We start from the raw sequence: 26,794 nt of genomic DNA, 5'->3' as shown, positions 1-26,794 counted from the left end.
GGGCTACAGTTTCCTTCTGCCCCCATCCTAACTTCACAGTACTTATCACAGCTCAAGACATAATGTCTGCAAACAGCCAAATTTCTCCCATAAAGACTAATGCTGAAGGTGAAAGACAAAAATCACAAGTGTGGTTTTGCTTCATGCATAATTTCCATAACAAGCCCCATTAAATAAAGAAAAATCAGTATAAACACCAATGGACCCATTTCTAAACAAAGATGTCTCTTTGAATTACCTTATATGACTTCAAGCAAAACTCCTTAATCTGCATTTGGGATTAATGTAAAAAAAAAAAAAAAAAAGGTTTATCAGATTTAGTTATTGTAGTTATTGTGATACAGTTTCAATGCAAGATTTTTTTTCACTTCATCACTGTCAGCAAAATTAAGTGGTTCCAAACAAACATGATTCTTAGACTTAAAGGTTGCTGGATTAATTCACTTACTGTTTAAAGTAATATAGCATTTAAAGAGTGAGAGCGATCAGTTAAAACATGTAAGTAATTTCTAGTCCTTACAGTTCATGAATTTTAAAACCAGTCATGATTGTCCCTTGAATTAATCATCTGTTAGGGTGCTTAGTGAAAGACAGGCTGTCCCATATCAGTGGAATTTACTCATATGTATAAAGATATCTTCAATAACAAATAAGAATCAACTTTGGCACGACAGACCAGACATCCTACCACAAAGAAGAAAAACAACTAAAGATGTTTATATAGTGTACAAACATACTACTCTGAAGCTCATCACATCTTTTAGGGAGATGCATTATATCTATTCTTTAATTCCTACACTTAACATCCTACAAATGTTTATTTTGGTCACGCAGTACCTATGAGCTTACATAAAATATTAAAAAATTGCCATCCATCTACTATTCGCTCTTGGTCATTGCCATGGTGTTCATCATGGGAAAAAGTGGTTGGTTGGGTAAATACCATAACAAGCATCCAGTATTCTTGTTGAAATATTAGAACAAAATCTCTGAATTTCCCCCAGTTGTACCATTCCAAGAGAAGCAGTATGAAAGGATCTGACACAGGGAACCCAAGACCTAGCACCCACCAAGCAAAAATAAATAAATTATTGAGTGACCTGAGGCAAGTAAACCACTTAACCTCTCCACAATTCCATCTTTCTGTTCGTAATAATGATCTTGCCCCTATCACTAGCAGAAACTGGGAGCAATAAGTAATTTTGTAAAGCACTTGGGTTTTTTAAAGTGAAATGTTATGAGGATATAGATTATAATTTGTAGAGCCAAAGCCCTCTGGAAGGTAGCACAGCAAGCTCGTTATTACAGAGAATAGGACTTAGCACTTGCATTTGGCTGACAGATGTACAAAGAAAAAATCATAAATAGCCAAGTGACTACAAACCCAACAGCTGAATTGCTGAAAGCATAAGGCCAGCATTCATTTTCACTGAAAAAAATCCTATCTGGATATGAGTTTTCATTATCTTTCATAAGCATGTTATTTTCTATCGTGCCTTGGTACCATGGCAATTGAGAACTACACAAGTCATCTGCAGATTCTGGCAGCACTGGAATTTGACATTTGCTACTTATAAAACACAGTTTGGGAATGTTCTGGAGTATTACAAGCAGCTTTGTTCAAAATAAAAATGTGACTGCCTGGAGAATGATTCTTTTTGGAGAACAAAGCAGTGAGACAGCTCTTTCTTTTTATAACCACAGGCCTTGTCCACTTCTTCTTAGCCCGGCTGGTAGCACTCTCCTGAGAAGACAGGGTCAGCAAATATTGCTGTGTCAACAAGCAGAAACACAAACAGGTCAAGAAGAGAGTTCAGTTGGTGAGAAAGCTACAATGCAGGAAAAGATCAAGGAAGAACGAGTGATGAGATAAGGGAGCGAATAGAATTTTGAAAGGGGAAGTAGAGCATGTAATGCTGCATGACATCACCAGCGAGTTCATACCAGAACTACCAGTGCAATCAGGCCCAAATGTGAAAGACGCCCTTCAACACTCACCCTTCCCTGTAATCACCAGCACCACCTCTTCGGTTTGAACATTTGATGGGCACAGCTAAAAGATCCGCAGAAGAGCTTAAGTAAGATAGAAAAGTATAGGAGAAAAGCAAAGGACAAGAAATAGAGTAACAGTCACACAAGGAAGGACGGAAGATGTGAGGAAAAAGATTATTGTAAAATAGGCTGTTATTTTTCTGTCCTGATGGCCTGTCAGTTCTCCCTAGTAACCTCCAGGGGTAACATGCTCAACTGTGCCCCAGAACTACAATTCGTATTCATGGGTATTATTTGTTCAGCTTTATTTTAGCACAGAGATTGCCAGAAAGGCTAGCTATGAACTAACAAATGCAACTGAAAACAGAGCTCAGAGACTGAAAATGGTACCTGGGAACAGGGTGTGCTATTTGCTGTACCCACCACAAACTTATCATACATCTCCCACAGCCCATCTCAAAGGCACTCTCCAAAAATGGCTGTTTTATTTCTGAAGTTGAAGCTGATGTTAAACCAACTGTCTATGTCATATGGAAGAAGGCAAATATAAAAAGGTCACTGAAGTGCCAGATGGAGGAATTTTTGAACTGGAAGCTCTGACATTAATTCTCTGTGTTTGTCTGAAACACTGAATTCAATGAGCAGATTAAATGTCTGCTGAATTGTCAAGTGAGAAACAAGTCACTCTCACACAAAGGCCAACTGATGAGACCTGGAGTAAGAATCCCAGGATCATATAAATCTGAAAAGTTCAAACACCTCACTCAAGGAAAAATAAAGTTTTATACTGGAAGTTATTATGGGCAGTGCTCACACAACTCTTTCCTCTCACCACCACTCCAACTGTGCCAGACCTGCAAATATGTCACATATTTATTCTGCTAAATGAACACATAAGTATTAGAATAATTACTGAATCAACCACAATCCTGGAGTTAGGAATTACTGCACATGATTGTATATCCCTTGGACATGGGAAGGTGGAGCTGAGCATTTCTATTTTTTTTTCTGTTCATAGCACACCTAACTTCAGAAAAGTGAGTTTTCAGTTCATTAAGGTAGATGTTCCTCTTCTTGCAGGAAAAAAAAGTCTGATTTTGAAGAGAACCCAGATTAGATTTTAGGTCTATAAAAGCCCACATATGTCCTCAAAGTAAAACCCTGTTCTGTGATAACAGTCATCAGGAGGAGTCACCTAAGGACAGGGTCTCAGCTAAAGGTCGTGCAGAAGTCCTGACAGCCTGTAACGTACATCAAAAGAGACAGAAACTCAACGGAGCTGATCTAAAGGGGTGTTTTGCTCTATTTCTGTACTTATGCCCCAAAATACAATAACTGTGTTAGCTATAAAGCCTGGCAAATAAATTCTTCCTTTTACTTGCACAATGCTCAGGTTTCCCTCAAAGTAAGTGGCATGTAATAGGCCATTCAAGCTATTCCTGCAGTTCAAACCAGGCTACTGCTTCCATTAACCTGGTTCAAGAGTTACTGCATCCCAAAGCAGGTGGGTCATTCCTTCACTGAACCAAACAGGAGGGCAGAGGAGCAGACCAGCAGAGGTGTTGATGTGGGAGAGATCGCTTCCAGCACCAGGCGCCAGCCAGCAACTCCTTGGTAACCAGCAAAGTGGTGGAGAAAGTGTCTGTGCATAAACACCCTCCCATGAAATTGTGACAGGTGGTTTCTATACTCTTACTTAGCTACCCATTTGTATCTGTTGTCTATCCTCCTCTGTAACCATATGAACAGCATTTAAAAATAAAGATTAAAAAAATATTTTCAATCCCTTTCCCATATCAGCCTCCTGCTCCAACAGATGGCTGCATGCACTAGTGCAAGTTCATACAGTTTTCTTTCCATAAGCACATTATTAGTAGTTCTGTATGAACATTAAATATTAAGTCTTTCTGAGTTTACAGGTTTATAATTTTATTCTATCCTCCAACACTCCCCTCAATCATGAAGTTATCTAAAGTATATCCATAAGTGCAGTAAGTCTTCCCACTGCCACGTTCAAGTGTGAGAAATCTTGAGAGACTTGACAGCAAAATGCCTCTTCTTGCTAAATTCTGAGGCGATGTTGGTAAGGTTTTTTGAGAAAATAAATGGTAAACAACTCCATGACTTGAAAATAGGTTCTCCCTCATTTCTTTAGGCTCCTTTGCCTATCCTGGCAAGTCTCTTGATTCTTTCACAGGCACCATCAAGTACTTCTGTTGCAAAATAAAAACTAGAGTTGTTCTTCTACAAGCAGGGACTACAACGGAAATACTGCTATTGGTCAGATCGGTCATGCAACTGATTATATAAGACTAAAGCCCAACTACCCAACTAAGAAGTCAGCTAAATTCTATTTGGTGAGCCAGAAGTCAGATGAAAGTAATGAGATATGATGAGATAAAAACTTAATTTATAATTATAATGAACCAGAGATTGTTTTTCAGGCTGAAAAGTCAGACAAAGACAGTTTAACAACTCAAAACTGATCTTCATATATATGCTGAAAAGCACTTTTCTTATAAAAAGAAAAACATAACAGGATGGGCTATACAATTGTCTTTGCAAAACATGCATTTTCAGGTGGAAAAGTCTTACATCCATTTTCTTTCAGGTATGACAACAACCTTCATTGCACTGAAGCAGCATGCTGTACCATCCTTTACAAATCAATGGGTGTCTCACATTCTCTTCAGCAGACTATTAAAAAGGACTTCCCAAGAAATAATTCAAGCCTAGAATGGTAAACTAGGTTGGCACTTCTTCGTTCTTTCAGGCCAATTCCTTCATTTAAATAATAATAATAACAACAACAACTTAATTCCCTTCCCTTTTTTCTGCATTTGTTCTTTCTTCCTTCCTTCTCTTCCAAGGCTCCTTTTTTACTACCTTTAGCAAAAGCTAGAATAAAAACTAGGTAACGAGAGTTCTTTATTTTATTCTGCTAATGCATTTTGAGGTTTCCTTCAACTACCAAGAAAGAAATCTCTTCTGCTCTTAGATGCTTCATCTCTGAGGTCAACAGCCCTACAGTTTGAGAAATGCAGCTTCCAAGGCAGACCAATGCCACAAGGAAAGACAAGCTCTCTGAGCCTTTCTAGGTCTGCTCTCTTACGTATTATCTTCCAAACCACTGAATTTGACAAGGTATCTTCTATCAAATCAGCACAGTATAAAGGTATAGACAGAAAAGGAGCTTCAACTTTGTAATTATTCTCTTGTGCAAGTACTCTTCAGAGATTTGAATAACCTATATTACAACTTGGTTTCCCAGAAATCTTAATAACAGCCACGCGCCTTTCTGCCATTGTTTTCTTTCATGAAATTTGAGAGTTCGAGTGAGGATGACAAGTCCAGCTTCACAAACAATTAAATGAAGAGAGTCTTCATTTGTGTTTCAATCTCATTTACACCTGATTTCTTCTTTTAACTTGTTCTTTTTCTTTTTTTTTTCTCCTCAGATAAATGACCTGCCTACAGAATTCTACAAATGAAAAGTCTTAAAGAAATTTTCCATATTTTCCAGAAGCTACTGCAGGTTTGTCAGAGTTGCAGTAGCACAATAACTTTCAAAGCAAAAAGGTGGATTAAAGCACCATGGAACTTGCCTCTCAGTACATAATGTGTCATGCTGGAAAAAAATAGCAGAACCCCTGCAGACATATCATGTCCCACAATTCAGAATTTTGTCAGGGGGTTGTAATGAAGATTATAGCATCTGAAGTTACTCAGAATATGAAGACACTCCAATATATCTTTTTTTGCAAAGAGGTATAAAACTTAAAACCGCGAGGTTTCAAATTGATAGAAGAGCTCATCATAAGGAGGACAACTGTAATTTTATAAGAAGAATTATTTGAACAACATAAAGATAATACTCAATTTAAAAAAAAAAAAAAAAAAAAAACAACTAGGCATTTCAACGGAGAAGTGAAAACTACTGCTGCTGCTTTGATGTATTCAAGCATAAACAGGTGCTGCAGTGGAGTTATGATTGTGCTCAGAACAAATCCAAAGAAAAAGTTATAACAGCACAAAACAGCCGAGCTTTCTGTAGTTGGTGGCAATCTGCACCTCCAAAGCTGTGAGTTCATCTTGAATAACCTTCAATGAACAACAAATCCCAGGAATCAAATGGGCTAAAAATCACACCTATCATTAAAGTCAGAACATCAGTGAGAAGTTCTCCAGTCTTAGAGCACATTAAGCTTCTCACGAAAACATTTCACAAAATTGAAACTGACTGCAAGTATTTTGCGTGGCTTTTCCTTCACGGCTGCCTCCCAACAGTATAATCACATTTCATAATTATATAATTTTATGCATCTGGACTACTTTGCCAAATATGGGGAATTTCTCACTAATTTGAAAGTTATTGGTGGTGGCTTGACTGCTTTCCCAGGCAACAGCAAAACCAACCACTCCCATCGTTAAGCTCTAGAATGTTTCAAGAACTCCTCTGCACGACATTAAAATAACATTTGTATAGCCAATATTTATCAACAAAATCCATTTGTTCATTTAAAAATCCATTCCTTACAGGGAAGTCTGGGCAAGCATAATTTAGACATATTCTCTGCAGGTTTAAATACATTTTCTTTGCACTTACACAAACATTTCATAAACTATGAGAGGATGTATTCAAATGTTCTAAGCCTATAGACTGAAAAGCATCAGAAATTAACTAAATGAAGCTGAGCTTTCACCATATCATAACAGGTATTTATGCTTTTGTCTAGTGTTTTTATTCTCTCACTGCTTACACGGCAACATTGGTTCAGGTAACTTGTATACAATTTAATATTAAATTATAAACATCCTGCATGGCAAAACTAAAATACAACTAACACGAATCTTAGAAAATTTCCAGGATAGAGTCATAAATAATGGGTCAAAAGCTTGCTGATGTGATGTTTGCTGAGATTACATTTATATAATGTCTAGCTGAAGTTTATCATAAATCTTTTACAATCAGAAGCTGCAATAGATCTCCTAGTCTGCAGGATGAGATAGCAAGTTCTACTGTAGCATTAACCTACACAAATTCTAATAATAAATTCTAAAAATTTTTGTAAAACAAAACAAAAATCCCCGTCCACACTTTTCACACCATTTTTTACTAGCGTACCATCATAGAGTAAGACAATTAATAGATAAAACTTCCAGCTTCTGCATCATCTTTGAGCCAGTCCAGAACTGAGACCGTAACTTTAGAGAAAGACCATCCACCCAGGAATATGATAAACAAAAGAGCAAGATCACAATACTACTTCAGTTCACCAGCAGTAGAGGGAAGAGCCTGAAAGTTACTTTTACAGGGGCAAAATGATCTGTTTATGTTGTTGATTCAATAATCTTATAACACAAAATCACCCCCCTGAATTCAACATTTAGCACTATGCTAAATCCAGAACTGTATCTATGCTTGCAGTAGGGAGTGGAATAGAAAATATCAGTGAAAAATATGCCACACATGAAAGAGATGCATATAATAATAATTCTGACAATATACAAAAAACTTATCTCAAAGGCAAAAAGTAGTCACAGGAAGGTATTTACCAAACTATACCAAAATCCAGAAGACATCATGTACATAGAAGAAGCACTTCATGACTCATGGAGCTGCTGCTTCGATAAACTGTCCTGATGTTAGCATTATAATAGTAGGACTTAAAAAAATAAAGTTCTTAAGAGTCTGCTCCTTAACTAATCAACTTTCCATTCATGTACCTTGCTGCCAGGGTATCAAAACACAAACCTAACCAGAGATGTTGGAAGCCAATCTGGACCTACCTAAGGGAACGCAAACTCAGAAAACAATATTTTACCTGTTCTTTCTGATTTAAGAACAGCAACCACATTTTTCTTTAGTTCAGAAGCAGGCTTTGGAGTACCAGTATTTCATGATCTCTCTGTTGTTTCAATTAATATTTGCCAGGATACTCTCCTTCATTCCAGCATGGTTTGTAAACTGTAGTAATCCTTGTATCAGTAACTGAAACATTTAGGAAAATTTTAACACTAGTATTACAAAATTCAATTTACAAACCACATATAGCACCACCTGACACCTGAATATTTTGCCAGGACTTGAAAGGGAAATAACTCCAACAAAGTTGTCTGGATCTGCTTGGCAGCTCCTGTGAGCTTCCAGGGGCACATCTACTCCTACATAGACAGAGAAGTCACCAAAGCTGACAGCCTGAAGCCTCAACTGACCCAGGCCAAGCATTTCCACAACTCTCACCCCAGCAAGTTCCTACAGACCACGCAGGTCAGGCCAGGACAACATGTCCAAACTGGTGTGAGGTGAAAGCTTGGTGGCAGCCAGCACGATGACGGGATTTCCCTTAAGGGACATCATCTCTTACCTCAGGCAGCTGGAGCCCAAGACAGCTGCATGACCCACTCTCCCAGTGCCCAGCCAGCCACCCCTTGGCATGGACTGGGCACACTGGTGCTGAGTGAGGCCTGATCTCAGGCACTTTCGCTGGTACTATCCATCTTCTTGCCTGGGGGTATCTGGGAGAAACAAGAACCACCTGCCTAAGGCAGAGTACCTGCTCGGAGCTCCGCTTTTTAAATAGCCCACCCAGGCTTACAGTGTGAGGGGAAAAATGTTAAAAACTCTGTGTGTATGTTTGGTGTTAGGGATTGTTTTGTTTGGTTTTGTTTAAGATTTATTCTGCAAAATAACTTAAAAAGACACAGTTAGGTGACCCTTTTTGCTATAGGACTTCAAAGGCCGGCTAATCTCCTTGCACCAGGATGTGACACTGATGATTTTCAGCCTGCTCAACTCCAACTTTTTGAAGTCAGAGACACCAAGGAGACTATAGCAAACATTCACTCCTCAGGTAAGCTCTTATCTCCCGCTGTGACAGGCGTCAGCCTCACTACAAAACTGATCCAGACAGAGAAGACTCTCATCTTTACAGAGCATCCAGCACTAACCACCTATTATGCTATGTATTTCTTACATTCCCCATATGCATTCTTAACTTTTGGCCACATTTCCACTTTATATATATTTTTTTCCCCCATAGTTAATTTCAAATCTGTGTTTAACCAAATGTTACCATAGGGAATATTATTTACCAATAAAAAAAATGTACAAGACAATATTGATTTCTTAAGCTCAGAAAACTAAAATGTGAGAACCCCAGACATAGTAGTAACACAGCGAACAGAGCTGATGGCTTTGCATTTGGGGAGAAAAAAAAATACTTGGAGGAAGAAAGCTGGATGAAGCAACAACTTTCACATATATGTACATGTAGATGAAAAAATATCACTTAGAAATACTGTAATTTAAAATTTACTTAAAAAAAATCCCATTAATCTAAGAGTTTATGGACTTTCATTTCTTGTACAACATGAGAACAAACACAAATTATTGGATTACTTCTACGCATTAAACAATGGCAAATGCACTGAAGGTTTGCAATTTATTCATAGTTGTAACAATATAAGCAAAGGAAAACTTCCATTAAATGTTTGCAGGAGAAATAATGATTGTAATAGAAACATTCAAGGTTATTCTTGATTAAAAAAAAAAAAATAAAGCTTCTTTACTTTCTGAGATACAACTATGGAAATTAAGTTCCTATAAAGTGTGAAACAGCCCACTTCACAGCACTTGCATTGCAGTACATACAGTGTCACGCATTTAGAAAACAATTTTTTAAAATAAGGAACTCCAGCAATATAATAATGAAATCTTCAGAAAATAATTGAGATAGGACTGAACCTTCCCCCCTTAATCATAGTCAGTGACTAAGAAGAAAAAACCCTTAATTGGCAAGTACAGAAAAAGCAAGCATGATTTGCTGTCAAACTAGTTATTTGATCCCACATTGATATACAACTGATCTCTTCTTGCAGTATAATTCACATACTGCCTAAAGTATAAACATGCTCCTCTAGAAGCAAAACCCTCTGGTTTTGCCCTTAACTAGTAATAGCAAAAAACATACTTCAGCACTCTACCATAGCTACCACAGTTGGTTTCCTTTAAATGCTAGAGCATATGGTGAAATATTTTTTTTTGTTCAGTTACACCGGATTTCTGTTGAGATTAATATATGCTTGATCTACAACTGAAGCACACTAGCTGTCAGTTAAGTCATCAAAAATAATTCAAATTATTCCATACAATGCTCACATTTTAATCTTTCTGTACTGTACTAATCATAACTGCTGCTTTTTTCCTCCTCTTTCCGTGAACACACCGCTGCCCTAAGCTTTCATACACTGAAATATTCCACTAAGATCCAAACCACTGCCAACACAATTCTACATAAGCATTCAAGAATGATTCCTTAAAATGACTACCTCATTTTTTATTTTATTAAATAAAGATAGCATGCAAGAGAAATAAAATAATCCCAGAGGTTAACAAGGCAAAAAGATATTCTGATGTCCATGATAGAGCATGTATTTATAAAGGATCATTTTAATTTTATCTTCCACCAAGAAGCAAATCTGTAACATATAAAGACATTTATTCAGATCTTGCAAGATGCACAGACTTGTTAGCAAGATGAAAAAGTGGCTGATCACGTCCTTCACTCACTCGTCCCAGAGGGCGTTCAGCCAAGCATACATCGGAAAAAATTGCCCATACTATTCTCTTAATACAATAATAAGTAAGGCTGCCGGAGAGAGAAATACCAAGCTGTACCGAGAAAAGCATCGCTTTTAAGCCTTCCCCTACCTTTTCCCTGGTATTTACAAGCCGCAGGCAGTGCTGCCGGGGAGTCTCACCAGGGTGGCTGCCGAGAGGTCTCATGTGGCGTCCCCAGCTTCCCACCGCCTCCCTCTGCCTGGATTTTAAGCATTCGCGAGAAAACCCACCCTGACATGCACAGAATGAATCCTGCTCAAGTTGGAAGCATGTGATAACTGGGTTTTGGGTTGAAACAGGAAACTCTAGCACGTAATTAATCCCAGAGATTTAAACAAGCCCCATCTTACCGTTTTGCTGTTGTCCAGATCAGGTTAGATTCACCTGCAACTCTTTGGCATCTCTCTAGCAATGTTAGTGTTTGCAGTCAGGCCGGGCTCATTCAGCAACTGAATTCACAACATCTTTCTGCACTAGCAAGCTGAAATGGTACGGCTGTACTACAGCTAAGAAAGGGGGAAATCTAAAGCAGAAAACAAAGAAATCCCTCAAGACAGGGTAATCCCAGTGGAGCAAAATATAAAAGGTACAGATGAGCACCAAGGGTACAATATTTCTCTGTCTGAATTTCACCAGCAATACCATGCTCTTTCTAAAAAGATTTTTTTTTTTTTTAATATATGATGGACTTGCCTGTGGAGTTCCCAGAAAGGCAGACTATCTAGGCTCTGCAGCAGCATTGCAGCCAAAGTAACCATGCATATGCTATCTAGGCAATTTACAGCAATCTTTTGGAAAATGTATTGATTTACAATGTAACATTGCCTCAACACAGTACAGAACTGTGGCCAAAACAGTTAATGACTATTTCATAGGAATTAAAGGAAAAAACTCAACATTCAATCAAAAGGATGCAAGTAATCATCCCCAACTCAATTACATCCCAGAACTGAAGGAAATCAGTAAGTTCTTGAGTGACAAATGATATTAAAGCCATAATCTAAGGGCATCTGGAAATAGCATTATGAATGCCACTGTCCACTTTCACAGCAACAATAAACACAAAAAAGCATTTTAAAATTTATTGAGCCAAAATATGACCTCTGAAGTTAATTCTAGCATTGTAAGGATGAAACATAGTATTTAATTTATGAACATACTAAATGTGCAAAGCTGTGAGTAAGCGACAGACACCTACTCTGTGCTGGGAAGCCACTGCTCAGCCCAAGCGAGTTTGGGTGTAGTATGAGGGAAGAGAGGGCAGCAGGAGCAGACCCTCCAGGAGGGCTTCTCCAAGAGGGAGGCAGCAAATCATCTCCATCTCCTACTCCTACAGCAGCCCCTGCTGGCCTGTGCTTCAGATGGCTCCTGGCTCCCCAGAACTCTCCTGGGGCTGGGGGAGCACTGGGCAGCTCAGCTGAGATGACATCCTGAAATATGCAGAAATATTTTTCTTTTTTACTTAACACTGAGGTGCAATGGGACTAGCAGGTGAAACACAGCCCTGGCTCACACCCTGGGCAGCCCCAGTGACCCATGTCACAAGACCAACAGAAACAGGCTCCCCTGTAGAGTCCCACTTTGAAGAAAGCAGGATGTGCTTGAACTCCACACATTTGCTCAAGTCGCACCACAGCCACCAAGTCTTAAACACATGCTTAAATACTTCTTGACCTAAGGCTCACAGCTGAATCTAGTATCAGTGGCTGCAGTGGCAATAAGACTTGAATGGCATGAGCAAATTCCATGAGATGCTCCCAAAATTAAGTAACACTTGTTATTTTTTACCTTCATCTACTTCCCAACCTTATTCACAGAAGGATATTCCAGAAGACTACTCAGTTTCTTAGCTTGGTTTCCAAGCAGATAGAAGGCTTCACTTCTCCCAAAAATATGACTTCTGCTCCATAGGCCCAGATTTTCTTCTCAGGTATCTCAAGCATCATGGCCCAAAGAAAGTATGAAAAAAAAGCTTCCAGTTGAAATGATGAGAAAATGCATTCAAAACATTTACATTTCCTGCCCCTATTCTGTCAACTTCAAATCTGCCCGAGGATGAGGGAGAACAGGACAGAAGGATCCTCCGGAAAAAAAAAAAAAAAAAAACAACTGGTAAGAACCTACAAAGTGAATATGTGCCACAAAGACAGGCATCACGTTAAAGGGAAGTGGTGGACAGCCATGGGGTAACAGAACACAAAAGGCAGCCAGAGAAACAGGGAACTGCATTCCAGAAGCAAGCAAGGTGTTGAGCCAAGGCACAGAGACGGAGAACAAGGCAAACAGCCTACAAAGTAACGGGACCTGACTCAAAAAAGCCAAATCCTTCCTTATTTTAAAGTTTATTACTTTCACTGAAGTAAAAAAATCTGAATTGACTGCATTAAAGCCCTTCTTATTGCCTTTGACATCCCTCAAAAGATTCAATTCCAGTTGAGCTTTGGCTTCTTCAAATACATGGCAGATAAAACTAACACTACGGGAAATGTAGGCCCACTGATGAATGAGGTTGGTGCCCTGGTGACAGAAGATACAGAGAAGGCAGAGTTACTGAATGCCTTCTTTGTCTCTGTCTACACTGCCAGAGGCTGTCCTGGGGAGCCCTGTACCACTGAGGCCCCAGAGGAAGCCAGGACAATGGAGGAGTCTGCCTTGGTTGAAGAGGACTGGGTTAGGGAACAGTTAAGCAATCTGGATGTCCATAAATGGATGGGTCCAGATGGGATGCACCTCCGGGTGCTGAGGGAGCTGGCTGAAGTCATTGCAAGGCCACTCTCCATCATCTTTGCTGAGTCATGGGAAACGGCAAAGGTGCCTGAGGACTGGAGGAAAGCAAATGCTACTCCAGTCTTCAAAAACAGCAAGAAGGAGGGCCCGGGTAACTAGAGACTGGTCAGCCTCACCTCCATCCCTGGAAAGGTGATGGAACAACTTATCCTTGGTGCCATCTCAAGGCATGTCAAAGATAAGAGGGTCATTAGGGGCAGGCAACATGGCTTAACCGAGGGGAAGTCATGCTTAACCAACCTCATCGCCTTTTATGAGAATGTAACAAGGTGGATAGATGATGGCAAAGCAGTGGATATGGTCTACCTTGACTTAAGTAAAGCGTTTGACACAGTCTCCCACAGCATTCTTGTTGTTAACTGAAGTAGTGTGGACTGGATGATCAGGTAGTGAGGTGTTCTGTGAACTGGCTGAAGGAGAGAAGCCAGAGAGTTGTGGTCAGAAGGGCAGTCTAGTTGGAGGCCTGTATCTAGTGGAGTCCCTTAAAGGCTGGTACTGGGACCAGTACTATTCATTATATTCATTAGTAACTTGGATGAGGGAATAGGGTGTACCACCAGCAGGTTTGCTGATGACACCAAGCTGGGAGGAGTGGCTGACACGCCAGAAGGCTGTGCCGCCATCCAGCGAGACCTGGACAGGCTGGAGAGATGGACAGGGAAAAATTTATTGAGATATAACAAGGGCAAGTGTAGAGACTTGCATCTGGGTGCGAACAACCCCAGGTTCCAGTATAAGTTGGGGAATTACCTGTTGGAGAGCAGCGTAGGGGAAAGGGACCTGGGGTTCCTGGTGGACAGCAGGATGACCATGAGCCAGCATTGTGCCCTTGTGGCCAAGAAGGCCAATGGCATCCTGGGGTATATTAGAAGGGGGTGGTTAGTAGGTTGAGAGAGGTTCTCCTTCCCCTCTACTCTGCCCTGGTGAGACCACACCTGGAATATTGTGTCCAGTTCTGGGCCCCTCAGTTCCAGAAGGACAGGGAACTGCTGGAGAGAGTCCAGCACAAGGCAACAAAGATGATTAAGGGAGTGGAACATCTCCCTTATGAGGAAAGGCTGAGGAAGCTGGGTCTCTTTAGCTTGGAGGAGACCGAAGGGTGACCTCATTAAAGTTTATAAATATGTAAAGGGTGAGTGTCACGAGGATGGAGCCAGGCTCTTCTCGGTGACAACCAATGATAGGACAAGGGGTAATGGGTACAAACTAGAACACAGGAGGTTCCACTTAAATATGAGAAGAAACTTCTTCTCAGTGAGGGTGACAGAACACTGGAACAGGCTGCCCAGGGGGGTTGTGGAGTCTCCTTCTCTGGAGACATTCAAAACCCATCTGGACACCTTCCTGTGTAACCTGATCTAGGTGTTCCTGCTCCGGCGGAGGGATTGGACTAGACGATCTTTCGAAGTCCCTTCCAATCCCTAATATTCTGTGATTCTGTGATTCTATAAAGACATTTCAATACCATTAAAAAAAAAAAAAAAAAGTCAAATACCTATGGGTCAGGTTTTAAAACACTGCATGGAAACCAGCTGTAAATACTAGCTTCACATTATCAGCACTCTAAGTCATGCCACCACTTTCATCCCAGGGCAGGCTCCAAAATGCTCTCTGGTACTTGAGAACAGTTTCTCACTTATAAGGAGGCATCCTTGGCACTTTTCACAGTAATAGATATACAGCCATCTGCAAACTGGTACGCTTAAAACACAGAGATTACACAATGTGACAGTTCTGGTGGTCAATTACCTAAACACGCAAACCATCATTTACTAACACAGCATAGTGGAAAGAATGCCAGTAGTTACCCTGAGTTCTGTGTGGTCGTACTTCATACTGTTCAATTACAATTTGTAAGTAATGTCCTATTGCCATTAGTCTCCATTAAATCACCCAAGACAGAGGAAGGGAGAGCAGAAGCAAGGGAAAAAGGTGGTTAACTGTTCCTCCCTTGCCAGGAATAACCACATTCAGGAATTTGTACAAGTATCATACGTCCACATGAGCCTATTTTCTACTCACAGGAGAAACTCCATGACTGAGAAGAGCCACTGCTTCTCAACACTTACTCTTCCATTTTGACAACTACAGCTTGAATACAAAAGGAAAAGGTAAACACACTTTACAGGTCCAAAGCCTCAGATCTGCAGCATGATTGGCAGTTCATATATGCACATGCCAGATGCAGAGCTCAGTAAGGTACGGAATTTCATAATTATTTTACTTTTGAAGAGAGGGAAGATTTGTAGGCCTTTCCACTGCGGGTGGGCATCTAGTTAGATAGAAAACAGGACTCCAATATACCTTAACCTGCAATAATAAAGCATGCCTTGCTATATAAAAATAAGTTTTCTCCCTGTCTTGTCTCACTCATACTTGCAAAAACAAACCAAGCTTTTACACACAGAATTCTATCTCAGCTAGTATGTGTTCATGCCTTTACAATATTTTCAAATTACACTGTAAAAAATGCCTATCTGGAAAGAGTATGAAGCCTACACTAAGTGTCAGGTAAAATAACCTGCATCTTGTTTGCTTAAATTCCTCATCCACAGCTGAGAGACAGTAAGTGACAGCAGAGTCATTCATCTTCAGCATCATACAGTTATGTGCGCTGTCAGCAGTAGAAACATTTCACCACAGAACTGGAGGTATCTTTGCAATACGTGAATAAAATTCTAGACAAAAGAATGCCCATAGTTCCTAAGACTTATGATGTACCTGTAAATACACATAACCTCATGTTCATGTTCTAAGTCTTAATGTTATTACTATCTTGTGTAAAAAGCAGCACAACCTATACTACCCAGAAAAAAAAAAAATAAAAAAAAAAAAATCAACATCTCAGTCAATCATTTTTCAAAAAGACCACAAGGAACCTAAGCAGTATAAAATTCTAATGTATGCACTCTGTCTGGAAGACAATAAGAATCAGTAAGATGCCTTAGTGTAGTAGTTTTAATTAAACTAACCCATCTAACCCAATCTAGTTGAAGATGTCCCTGCTCATTGCATGGGGGTTGGACTAGATGATCTTTGTAGGTCCCTTCCTCCCTTCCAACCAAACTATTCTATGATTGTAAGATCTATGATAACATACATGTCCTACAACTATATAGCTACATAGCTGACCAAAAAAAAACACTAGCTAATCAGGAAAATGTAGTAATATTTCTGTGACACAAATTTTAATGATGAATACTAGAGACACAGTTTCACAGTTTACAAAGTTTTTCTTCAGGAAGAGCTAGAAAGAATTAACAATAGCTTTTTAATATATACCAGTATTCCTTCCTCAGGGAAGAATCCCTGAAAATGTTTCATTTTCAAGTTACATATATTGCTACAGCTCATCTCATACAGCAATGAAACTCAATGATACCCCATTTCAAAGTCCTAGCATTATAGCTAGGAGAAGAAAGCTTTCTATAAATGAATTAAAACTTAACACAAAAAGGTGAGTTCACCTTCATCTTTCTCAAGTTTAAATACGCCATGCACTGAAATTCTTGTTTTATTTGAAAGCAACGCATTTTAGCTTCCCTTCTTTTTCACTTTGAGATAGTCACATGAAAGGCTTTGTAGGGTTTTGTGTGTTTTTTGTTTCTTTTTTTATTATTATTTCACCTGATGTCTTTCTACATTGCAAAGGAAAAAACATATCTCAGGTTTTCTAAATCAAAAAAAAAAAATATTTATGCACAACATGTAGGCTCTGGTGGTTAAAAAATATAGACCCAAATCAATCTCTACATTCCTATGATGTAGACAAGAAGCTAGAATAAGTTGCGTGTTTAGAGTATCCACTTTGAAAAATCCATATCTATTCTATTCTTCTTCACTAAGTATTGTTCATTTGAGCCACAATTTCAGTCCCTAAGGTTTTTAATATCTGAGAGTTTGCCACACAACACAAATGGTGAACTTCACATTATAACAATAGAGCAACCATCTTCAGATGGGAACAAATGTTCACAAATCTTGCACCAGAATTGAACTACCAACATACAAGTGAAAGACTTCAGCTCACCAGCACTGTTCAGCTGCCTCTGTCCCTGCCCTACAGGCATCTTTAGCAAGGTAAATCAAAAGTTCTGGTGAAAAATCCACCGAGGATCACAGCAAAAGATCATGTGATCTACGAATTCAAGTTTCCTGGTGTCCTCTGTGGAAAGTGTAGAAACTCTATGGAAATACACATCCTAAAGGATGAAACTCTGAAGGCATCCCAAAAGTGAGATGATATGTCCAACTACCTCAGGCATCATCTACATTATGTTCAGAAAACTAATGAGAACTCTTGAGAGCTTCCTCTGTGGCCTCTACAGTACACATAGAAACTACTCTTATAGGATATCAGACAGCTAGAGAAGGTGTTCTTGGATTGACTTGAAGCCCAAAATTTAATCTACATTAAAATTTGATTCATACTGTATTTTCTCAATGAAGGACAATGATGAGGTTTCAGGTGAACTGTGCAGTTAGAAACTAAAAAAAAATCTCTGATCATTTCTCACTAAGTAGGAACTACAAAGGAGCTAAAGAAATGTTGCACAATTATTCCCTCCTCACCAGCATAAATTCAGCTTGTGATCTTACAGGTTACTATCTCATCCTCCCTCAGTCCCTCAGTTTTACACTCTAATCGGTTCAATCTATTACCTCCAACTTGATGGAAGCTATATTGCTCTTCTAACTGATCATTCTTGTCTTCTCTTTCTGTGTCATCTTCTGTCTCACTTCTGTTATATGATGGCTAATCTTTTATATGATATTTACACAAACAGGAATTCTGCAAATTTGGTTTTATTCTCCTTTCTTTTCCTATTGTTTTCTGAAGGTTTTCTTATTTTTTTGGAATCCTGCTGAACTCTGAGTCCTTATCTTCAAGTTATTATCCAATGACCCTGTAATTCTTACCCAGAATAATGTAATTTGTTTACACTCACCATGACAAATTCAGAGTTGCATTTAAGTTCTTCATATGAATCAGCTTGTACATATCAGCATAAAATGCTATTATCATTTTATCATCTAAACAGTCTAAACTGTAAAATCCTTGAGCAACTTTTGGTTGGCAGTTCAACTAACAATAGCTTTTTAAAATGTGCCAATTTTTCATCCCCCTTCCATGTCTTTGTCTTCTACTTAGAGAGCTAGTTACCATTCCCCTCTAAGGCTCAAAACTGGGTATTTTATCTGTTCTGCAGGGCATACACGAAAGATGTGAAAAATGTATAAGCATCATGCAAATCAGAATGACTGGCAAATCTGGTGACAGCAAAACACTAGGTTAGATGGCAGTATGCTATGAGATCAAAGAAGTTGCTGACAAAAATTAAATAGAAACACTCAAGTCATACCTGATTTAATAATAACCTTGGTCTTCATGATAAAATATGAGAAGCACCTTTGAGAAACATCTCTCCTCCTTCCAGCTATATTTGTCTACCTACTGGACAAGATTTTCACTGCAGTTGCCCGTGCCTTTGTTATTTTCTAATTAAATTGGCACAGAATGATGTATATCAAAAAGATATGTGAAACCTCTACCTGATCCATTGCTAAGTCAAACGCTCACAGGAAACAAACAGCAGAACTGCAGGTATTGCACTAATATTTAACTGTTCTTTGGTTAAATACAAAGTGTTGGTTTTGACCTATAAAGCCCTTGAACATTTGGGTCACTAACCCCTTGCACACTGCTTTTCTTGTCCCATTTTATCTCAGTAATTCAAACAAGAGGGTTGCATTCATCTGAGCATTCTCACTGAAGGGCACTTCAGTTCAGAAGTTGATAAAGCCTTAATGCATGTTGAGCAGCTTTATTTTGGCAGGACCTATTGGGTGAGAAGGAGAAAGCGTCTCAGGAGGAGTGAGCTGGTGAACACAGAAAACTTCAGAACGAACAAGGGAGAAATCCTCTTCCTTGTACTATAAAAGCTATCTCCACAAAATACAGTTAGTGGTAGCATGGCTACAGCAGCTTACCTGTTCACAGTGCACCTATTCTCACAGAAAATTCCAACTAAATATTTTTTTCCTCCTCAGACCACCTCTATCAGCATCTCTGGAGCTAGACTCCATTAGAGCATGTTCTTAAAAAGACACTCTGGATATATTCTGCCATACCATCTTATTGTGAAGTAGAAGACCATGGATTTTCATGTGATGGAGCACAGAGTGGCTACACAGGGCTGGAATGGATTTATACATCAATAGATTTGTTCTATGCAGCTCAAAACTAAATATGTGGCCTATCAAGAAAATTCAAGAAGCCTCAAAGATTTTAATAATTTAAAATTCATTTCAGAGAGGGAAAAGAATTTTCATTACCTTGTTTCAGATACTCAGTAATCTCCTGTATTTCAACAAGAATTTTTAAATGAAACACACTGTTTCAATCTAACAAAATCAAATGCAGATGAAACTTCTCTTGGTTAAATGACATGAAAAAAATACATTCCAATGCCTGAGAACCCTTTCTGTGAAGAAGTTTTTCCTAATATCCAATCTAAACCTCCTCTGGCACAACTTTAGGCTGTTTCCTCTTGTGCTACCACTTGCTACTTGTGAGAAGAGACCAACACCCTCCATGCTACAACCTCCTTTCAGCTAGTTGTAGACAGCGATAAGGTCTCCCCTCAGCCTCCTTTTCTCCAGGCTAAACAGCCCCAGTTCCCTCAACCGCTCCTCATCAGACTTGTGCTCCAGGCCCCTCACCAGCTTCGTTGCCCTCCTCTGCACTCTCTCTAGTACCTCAATGTCCTTATTGTAATGAGGGGCCCAACACTGAACACAGTATTCAAGGTGAGGCCTCACTAGCACCAAGTACAGTGGCACAATCACTTGCTAGTCCTGCTGGCCACGCTATTCCTGATACAAGCCAGGATGCTGTTGACCTTTTTGGCCCGCTGGGCACACTGCTGGCTCATGTTCAGCCACTGTCAATCAACACCCCCAGATCCCTTTCTGCCAGGCAGCTTTCCAGCCACTCTTCCCCAAGCCTGTAGGGCTGCCTGGAGTTGTTGTGACTCAAGTGTAGGACCTGGCACTTGGCCTTGTTAAACCTCATACAATTGGCCTCAACCCAATGATCCAGCTGGTCCAGATCCCTCTGTATGGCCTTCCTACACTCCAGCAGGTCAACATTCACACTCAATTTGGTGTCATCTGCAAACTTACTAAGGGTGCACTCAGTTCCCTCATCCAGATCATTGATAAAGAGATTAAACAGAACTGGCCCCAGTACTGAGCCCTGGGAAACACCACTCGTGTCTGGCCGCCAACCAGATTTGGTTCCGTTCACCACATCTCTTTGGGCGCAGCCATCCAGCCAGTTCTTTATCCACCACAGAGTACATCCATCCAGGCCATGAGCTGCCAGCTTCTCCAGGAGAATTCTGTGGAATATGGTGTCAAAGGCTTTACTGAAGTCGAAGTACACAACATCCACAGCCATTCCCTCATCTACTAGGTGGCTCACCTTGTCGTAGAGTGAGATCAGGTTGGTCAAGCGGGACTTGACCCTCATAAACCCATGCTGACTAGGTGTGATCGCTTGTTTTTCTTGTGTGTGCCATGTGATGTTACTCAAGATCATCTGCTCAATGACTTTCCCTGGGGCGAAGGTCAGACTGACAGGTCTGTAGTTCCCTGGATCCTCCTTCTGGCCCTCCTTGTAGATGTGCATCATGTTTGCCAAGTTCCAGTCAACTGGGACTTCCCCAGTTAGCCAGGATTGCTGATAGATAATGGAAAGCGTCTTTGTGATCACTGCCATCGGGTCCCTCAGCACCCTTGGATGTATCCCATCTGGCCCCATAGACTTGTGGGTGTCCAAGTGGTGTAGCAGGTTGCTAACCATTTCCCCTTGAATTATTGGGGCTTCATTCTGCTCCCCATCCCTGTCTTCTGGCTCTGCACATATCAAATTATTTTGCAGGAGGAGAATGATGCAGCCACGCATCTCTCCTGAAGTGTGGTTGCCTTGGTGCTCAGACACTAACTTCTTTAAAACTCAGACAAGATTAAACCCACTTGCAAAATCTTCTGTGGGAAAGAACAAACCTAGTACTACATTTAATATCTGGCTGATTTATCAGAAGATTACTATGAAAAGAATCCTTACTGTACTATAAAAGAAAGCAACCCCCCTTAAATCAGCCACTCTCATGATCCAAGAGGTCCCATGACTATCTACACACAGTTAAAATAATAATAATAATGTATTGTTTCAGATATTTTCTTGAGAGAAATCTTACATTGTTTTGTAGATAGGAACAATAAACTCTCAAAAAATGAGGTAGCATGAGCTATATGGTTCTTGGACAAAATTATGCAGCAGTGAACACAGTTTGTTCACATTCTGGATATTAAGAAACTTCTCATATGAAGCAGAATCACTGATGTTTGATTCGTCTGTTGCTCTTCCAATTAGTACAATATCTTCTTAATTAAAACTTAAGAATAAAATCTGTATTACTCTAGCAGCCTAGTCATTATAATAAGACTCCACTACACTAGACTCTTTATTGACAGACATGAGATGAGCATCCATGGCCAAGTTTGCCACCAATTCAAGTGAAAGAGGGAGGGAAACTTGCCCTTCTTGCCTTCAGCTTCGGTGGGGGAATTCAGAATTAGAACAGTTGAGAGGCAAGAGGAGAACTGATTCAGAAAACTGTAGTGATACTAACTACTAACAAGAAAAACCCAAGAAGGAAACCTGAAGCAAGATAAGTACCCTGTTTCCCCAAAAATAAGACCTACCCCAGAAATAAGCCCTAGCATGATTTTTCAGGATTTTTGAAGATGACCAAAATATAAGTCCTACTCAAAAAATAAGCCCTAGTTACAATTCATAAAAAAGTCAATTTAAGTAGTCTCCAGGTAGATATACATGTAAAAAAGTAAACACCTTTTGGAGAAAAAAAAGTGTAAGACCTTGTCTTAGTTTTGGGGAAACAAGGTACTTGTCATTTTAGTCATGTGCTCTTGGCCGTAATATATCTTTTATTTCTGTAAAAAGTAGTTTTAGTTTGCAATCTGAATAATGTAATTGCTGTGACTTTATATAATTGTTTCTCTCATGCTCTCTAGTGTCTGCTATTCAAATAAAGCACTCCATCTTCAGCCAGGTTGTGCCTGTCTCATGTAATGCCAATGGGTAAAAATACGCCTCCCTTGTAACATTAGGCAATCGCTAGTCAGCTTTTAAGATGTCACCGAAAGAGAAATAAGCCAGCTTACAAACAGATGTACATGATCAGCAATAGGACATGAGAAAATGGAACGAAGCTACATCAGGCAAAGTCCAGACTGGACATCAGCAAAAGGTTCTTCACTGAGAGGGTGGTCGGTCACTGGAACAGGCTCCTAAGGGAAGTGGTCATGGCACCAAACCTGTCAGAATTCAAGGAGCATCTGGATGACACTCTCAGTCACATGGTTTAGTTTTAGGTAGTCCTGTGAGGGGCAGGGATTTGGACTCAAAGATCCTTATGGATGCCTTCCAACTCAAGATATTCTGTGATTCTAAGTGTACATCCCCATTTTATTGGATAATGCCCTGTGTTTACAAAACCTTTTACAGGATCAGGAACAAAACAAAAGATGTACCATAAAAACCAATACCATATTTAATTAAGAATGGTAAGTGGAAAGGAAGTCTAGAACAGGAGAGCATCAAAATATATTAATTATGTTTCCCCTAGAGTGTTTCAAGGACAAACTGCAACTTAAAGTTTCACTGAGGAAAGGTTTGAAGGTCTTAGAAATATAAATGCTGCAGAACAACTCTTCTGAGGTATGACTCCCAACAGAACTGGATGCCTTTGAAAGAATGTATATGCGTGAGGTACACTAGCGTAACATTATGGCTGCTGCCTGACACAATTTTGACAAAAATGACTGACAACATTCCTGCAATGCTTTTAGAGCTTACAATATTGAGGGCCTATATGTCTGATACGGCATCTGTCTGTCCTCAGAAAAGGCTGTGGAAATATTTTAAAAGGTAAAAAGACTGAGTACTAACAGATACGATTACTAAGGCAATAAAAATGCAGACAAGAAGAATTCCATCTGAGATTCCACTGAAGCCAAAGTGATGCAAAAAACAAGTGTAAGATCACTTTAAAATGTCTTATGGCTGCATTTGATTCTCACATGCCAACCACATTCAAAAAGTTACAATAAAAATATACACCTCATGCTCTACACTTATATCTGAGATGTTTGTATTCCTGGGGAGTCTCATTAACCTCAGTGCAACCAATACACTGAGAGAGAAACACACGAAAGGCTGGTTGTTCTTTAACTACCCATGACAGCAAGAACTACCGATTACAACACATGCACAGATGGCTAATTGGTTTTATCACAGTTTTCACAGCTCTGGGAAGGGGGACACCACCTTTCTCAATTCCTCTGAATGTCAGTACCAGCAGTGCAAGAATTCATGTGTCCAGCCCCCTTGGGTCCTATTGCCCCACTTGGTCAAAAAATAAGAGAGAGAAAAAAAAAAGTTTTATAGTAGTTTATGAGACACATTCAACATGGCCAATGCAATTTTAAGTAGGTCTTCAGTATACACACTAATTTCATCTCTTAGTTACTTTTGAAATGCTAAGAAGGTTGTCCCATAAATACCAAATTATAAACATTTCAGAACAAGAACAGAGGTTGTAAGACTCACATTTGGGTTGTCAGGACTGGCAACACTGCAACTCCACTATAAAAAATTAGTAAAATATGTGCAAGAGACAGTCTTTGCAGCTAAAGCTATATTTTAACAAGACATTTTGGTTCAAATTCATTGCATATCATATCACTCCTTCCTCTAAAATATCTGATTATACAGACCTTTCTCATATAGGTTAATCTGTAGCTACATTGTTAACAGGAGGACTAGATCACAGACTCCTGTAATTAAGTTTAATGGATCAGTTGTATGTAGGGCATGTGTATCAGTTAGTTTCACACCTATTTGCTGAATCAAGACACAGAGACTGAGGACTCGACAGAAAGATTGGAATTCCTAAATGGACCTTGTACTTCAAATATTAGAGATCATCTTCCCCCCAACTCCTAAACTCTTGTCTGTTCTCCCTAAAACTGCTTCTGATCCCATGTTCATTCCTAGCCCTTCACACCCACTCTTATGCCCTTAGCCTCTATACATAACCATGAACATCAGTGTCCTTCTCCAACACCTTTCTGAACCCTCCAAATTCCTTGTTAGGCTCCATTTTCCTGCATATATTAGAAGTAATCAATACACTCAGGGAAAAAAATAGGATCCTTTTTCGTGTTCTCCAGGTGCCCAAGATCATCACCTGAAACCTGAGGGGATGTGTCACAGCAGCAGACCAACTTTTGTCCCTTTTCAGATGAAAGTCCCTTCTCATGCTTCAACATATGGATGGGCAAGTTAGCACAGATCCTATAAGGAGTTGCAGTGTACTTCTACAACATAAAATCCTAGAAAGTTTTAGCTATGCTTTAACAAATCTCCAACATGCATTCATTAAGAGTTTTCCCAGGGTACTGGGAAACAGGGTACCAAGTTTGGGAAAATTTGGATAAAATAACGAAAGTAGAAGAAAAATCAGTTTTGGAATGAAACCTGTCTTTTGCTGAACTTTAGGTGAGGTCATTTAAAGAGGTAATAAGGATGTGTAATTTTTAAATTACCGATCATTCTTACACCTGCTGAGCTCTCCTGAAAACTGTCATCCACAAAGTGATGCAGCAAACAGCCTGACTCCACAGACAGGACATGCTATCCAGTGAGGAGGAGACCAGCTCTTCCTGCCTCACCACAGAGTCATGGTGACTCCAGGCTGCACTTGTACTCCTTCATGAACGTGCAGAGAGAGCAAGCAGAATAATCTGGAATTTTATTCAAAATAAAGGATGCCCTCCATCTCTCCCTCAGAGTCAGCACTCATTTCTAGGCTGGTGTATTTCTGCTTCAAACAAGGACTGAAATTAAAATGACTCGCACAAGGAGTTCTTGATAGGCCTCCTTACTGACCCTGTGTTTTAAAAAGCACTTGGCAGTCAAGCAATTCAAATCTATCTTTGAAAAGTGTAGCTTAATGCTGCTGGCACACTGAGGACCATTTAAAATCATGATTACCAGCAAATGTTGCTAGTAGTACATACAGAGATCTGAAATAATTCTTTTCCTGTGCCCAAACAGTCAGACTGTCATTATCTTATCCTTATTCTTCCCTGCTAGTAGCAGGTCTCTATCATAAAACAAATGAAACACCCTTTACAGCCACCTAATTCCAGGGATTATGCAAGGCCTGAGCCCTGCCATTTCCCGAGCCATTTCAATGCAAATGAAGAACTTACAGATGCCCTTTCACAAGAAAGGGAGTACAAGAGGCTACTAGGTGAGAGTATGTCCCAGTCTTTGTGCAACTTTAAGAAAGACAATAGAGGTTTCAAAATTAGTGCATTGTTTGATATGATCTCAAATTTCAGGGGGTTTGGGATTTGCTTGCTCTAAATTAATACTTCGGTCCCTATTCTTGCTCTGCCAACTGTATTCCCCTAAAGCTCAGCTTTAGAAAAGGCAGAGGGCAAGATATCACTGAATATTAAACTGTGTAATATGCCTCCATTGCATCAACTGTAGCAAACAACAAACACCAAGTGCATCCCTGGGGTCACTTTCCAGAAATATTCATTTACATTTTTTAATTGCTGCTTTTCATTTCAAACCCAGGTAATATAAACAACATTAAGCTTGCCCTTATCAAACAGCTGTTCTTTAACCAAAATCTCAAGTCAAAGCAATAAAAATGAATACCAATTAAAGGCATGAACCCATTTCCATATGCAGCACTGTGAAACCTGTATATCAGTACTAGAAAGAGAAATATAGCAGCAGGGTTTTAAAAATACATGTAAGAAAAGAAAGACACAAGATTAAAAAAACCCATTGTATTATCCAAGCATAAACTCTAAACCCACAAACCTGGGTCTTCCTTTAGCAAAGGCCAATGCATGAATGAAAAAGATAAATATAACAGAACCATTAATATACACAGTGTAAAAAACCTAATTAATTAATTATTTTTTTCAAAAAATCTGAAGTGCATAAGCATTCCTTGATTCACACATTACATACAACTAGCATACTTTAATGCATGTAAATCCAAACCAAGATATTAACATAAGCTTGGCATCAGTCCAACTAACATATTAACATGAAAATATTATGAATACACCCCTTGTTCTCAAAGTATACAGTTAAAACAGACTCCTCTTATTTCTTTTACCATAGAAGACAGGGAAACAGTAAGATGGTAGACAGTAACCTCTTAACTTGCACTGCAAAATGTAGTTTTACTATAACAAAATCTCTTATTAACA

At 39.4% G+C, this 26,794-nt stretch overlaps 1 protein-coding gene across 3 annotated transcripts in view; it reads right to left on the bottom strand.

Annotated features, from left to right (window-relative positions):
- CDK14 (cyclin dependent kinase 14) overlaps nt 1-26,794 on the bottom strand; it is a 319,525-nt gene that overhangs the window by 243,021 nt on the left and 49,710 nt on the right. Inside the window, exon 1 of one of the 3 annotated variants that reach the window (XM_021290955.2) lies at nt 10,966-11,123. The exons of 1 other annotated variant lie outside the window; for it this stretch is intronic. Coding sequence is in view for 1 of the 2 variants with exons in the window: in XM_021290954.2 (XP_021146629.1) it covers nt 10,706-10,780 (75 nt within the window). In the remaining variant the exon portion in view is untranslated. Of the gene's footprint in view, nt 1-10,705; nt 10,864-10,965; nt 11,124-26,794 lie in introns of those variants that run through there. One more of the 3 variants, XM_021290954.2, reaches the window with a different exon arrangement.

Source organism: Columba livia, chromosome 2, assembly GCF_036013475.1.
Source record: "Columba livia isolate bColLiv1 breed racing homer chromosome 2, bColLiv1.pat.W.v2, whole genome shotgun sequence".
NCBI classification, from domain to species: domain Eukaryota; kingdom Metazoa; phylum Chordata; class Aves; order Columbiformes; family Columbidae; genus Columba; species Columba livia.
The sequence above is the reverse complement of the archived record's forward strand: the minus strand, read 5'-3'. Positions and strand labels throughout refer to the sequence as shown.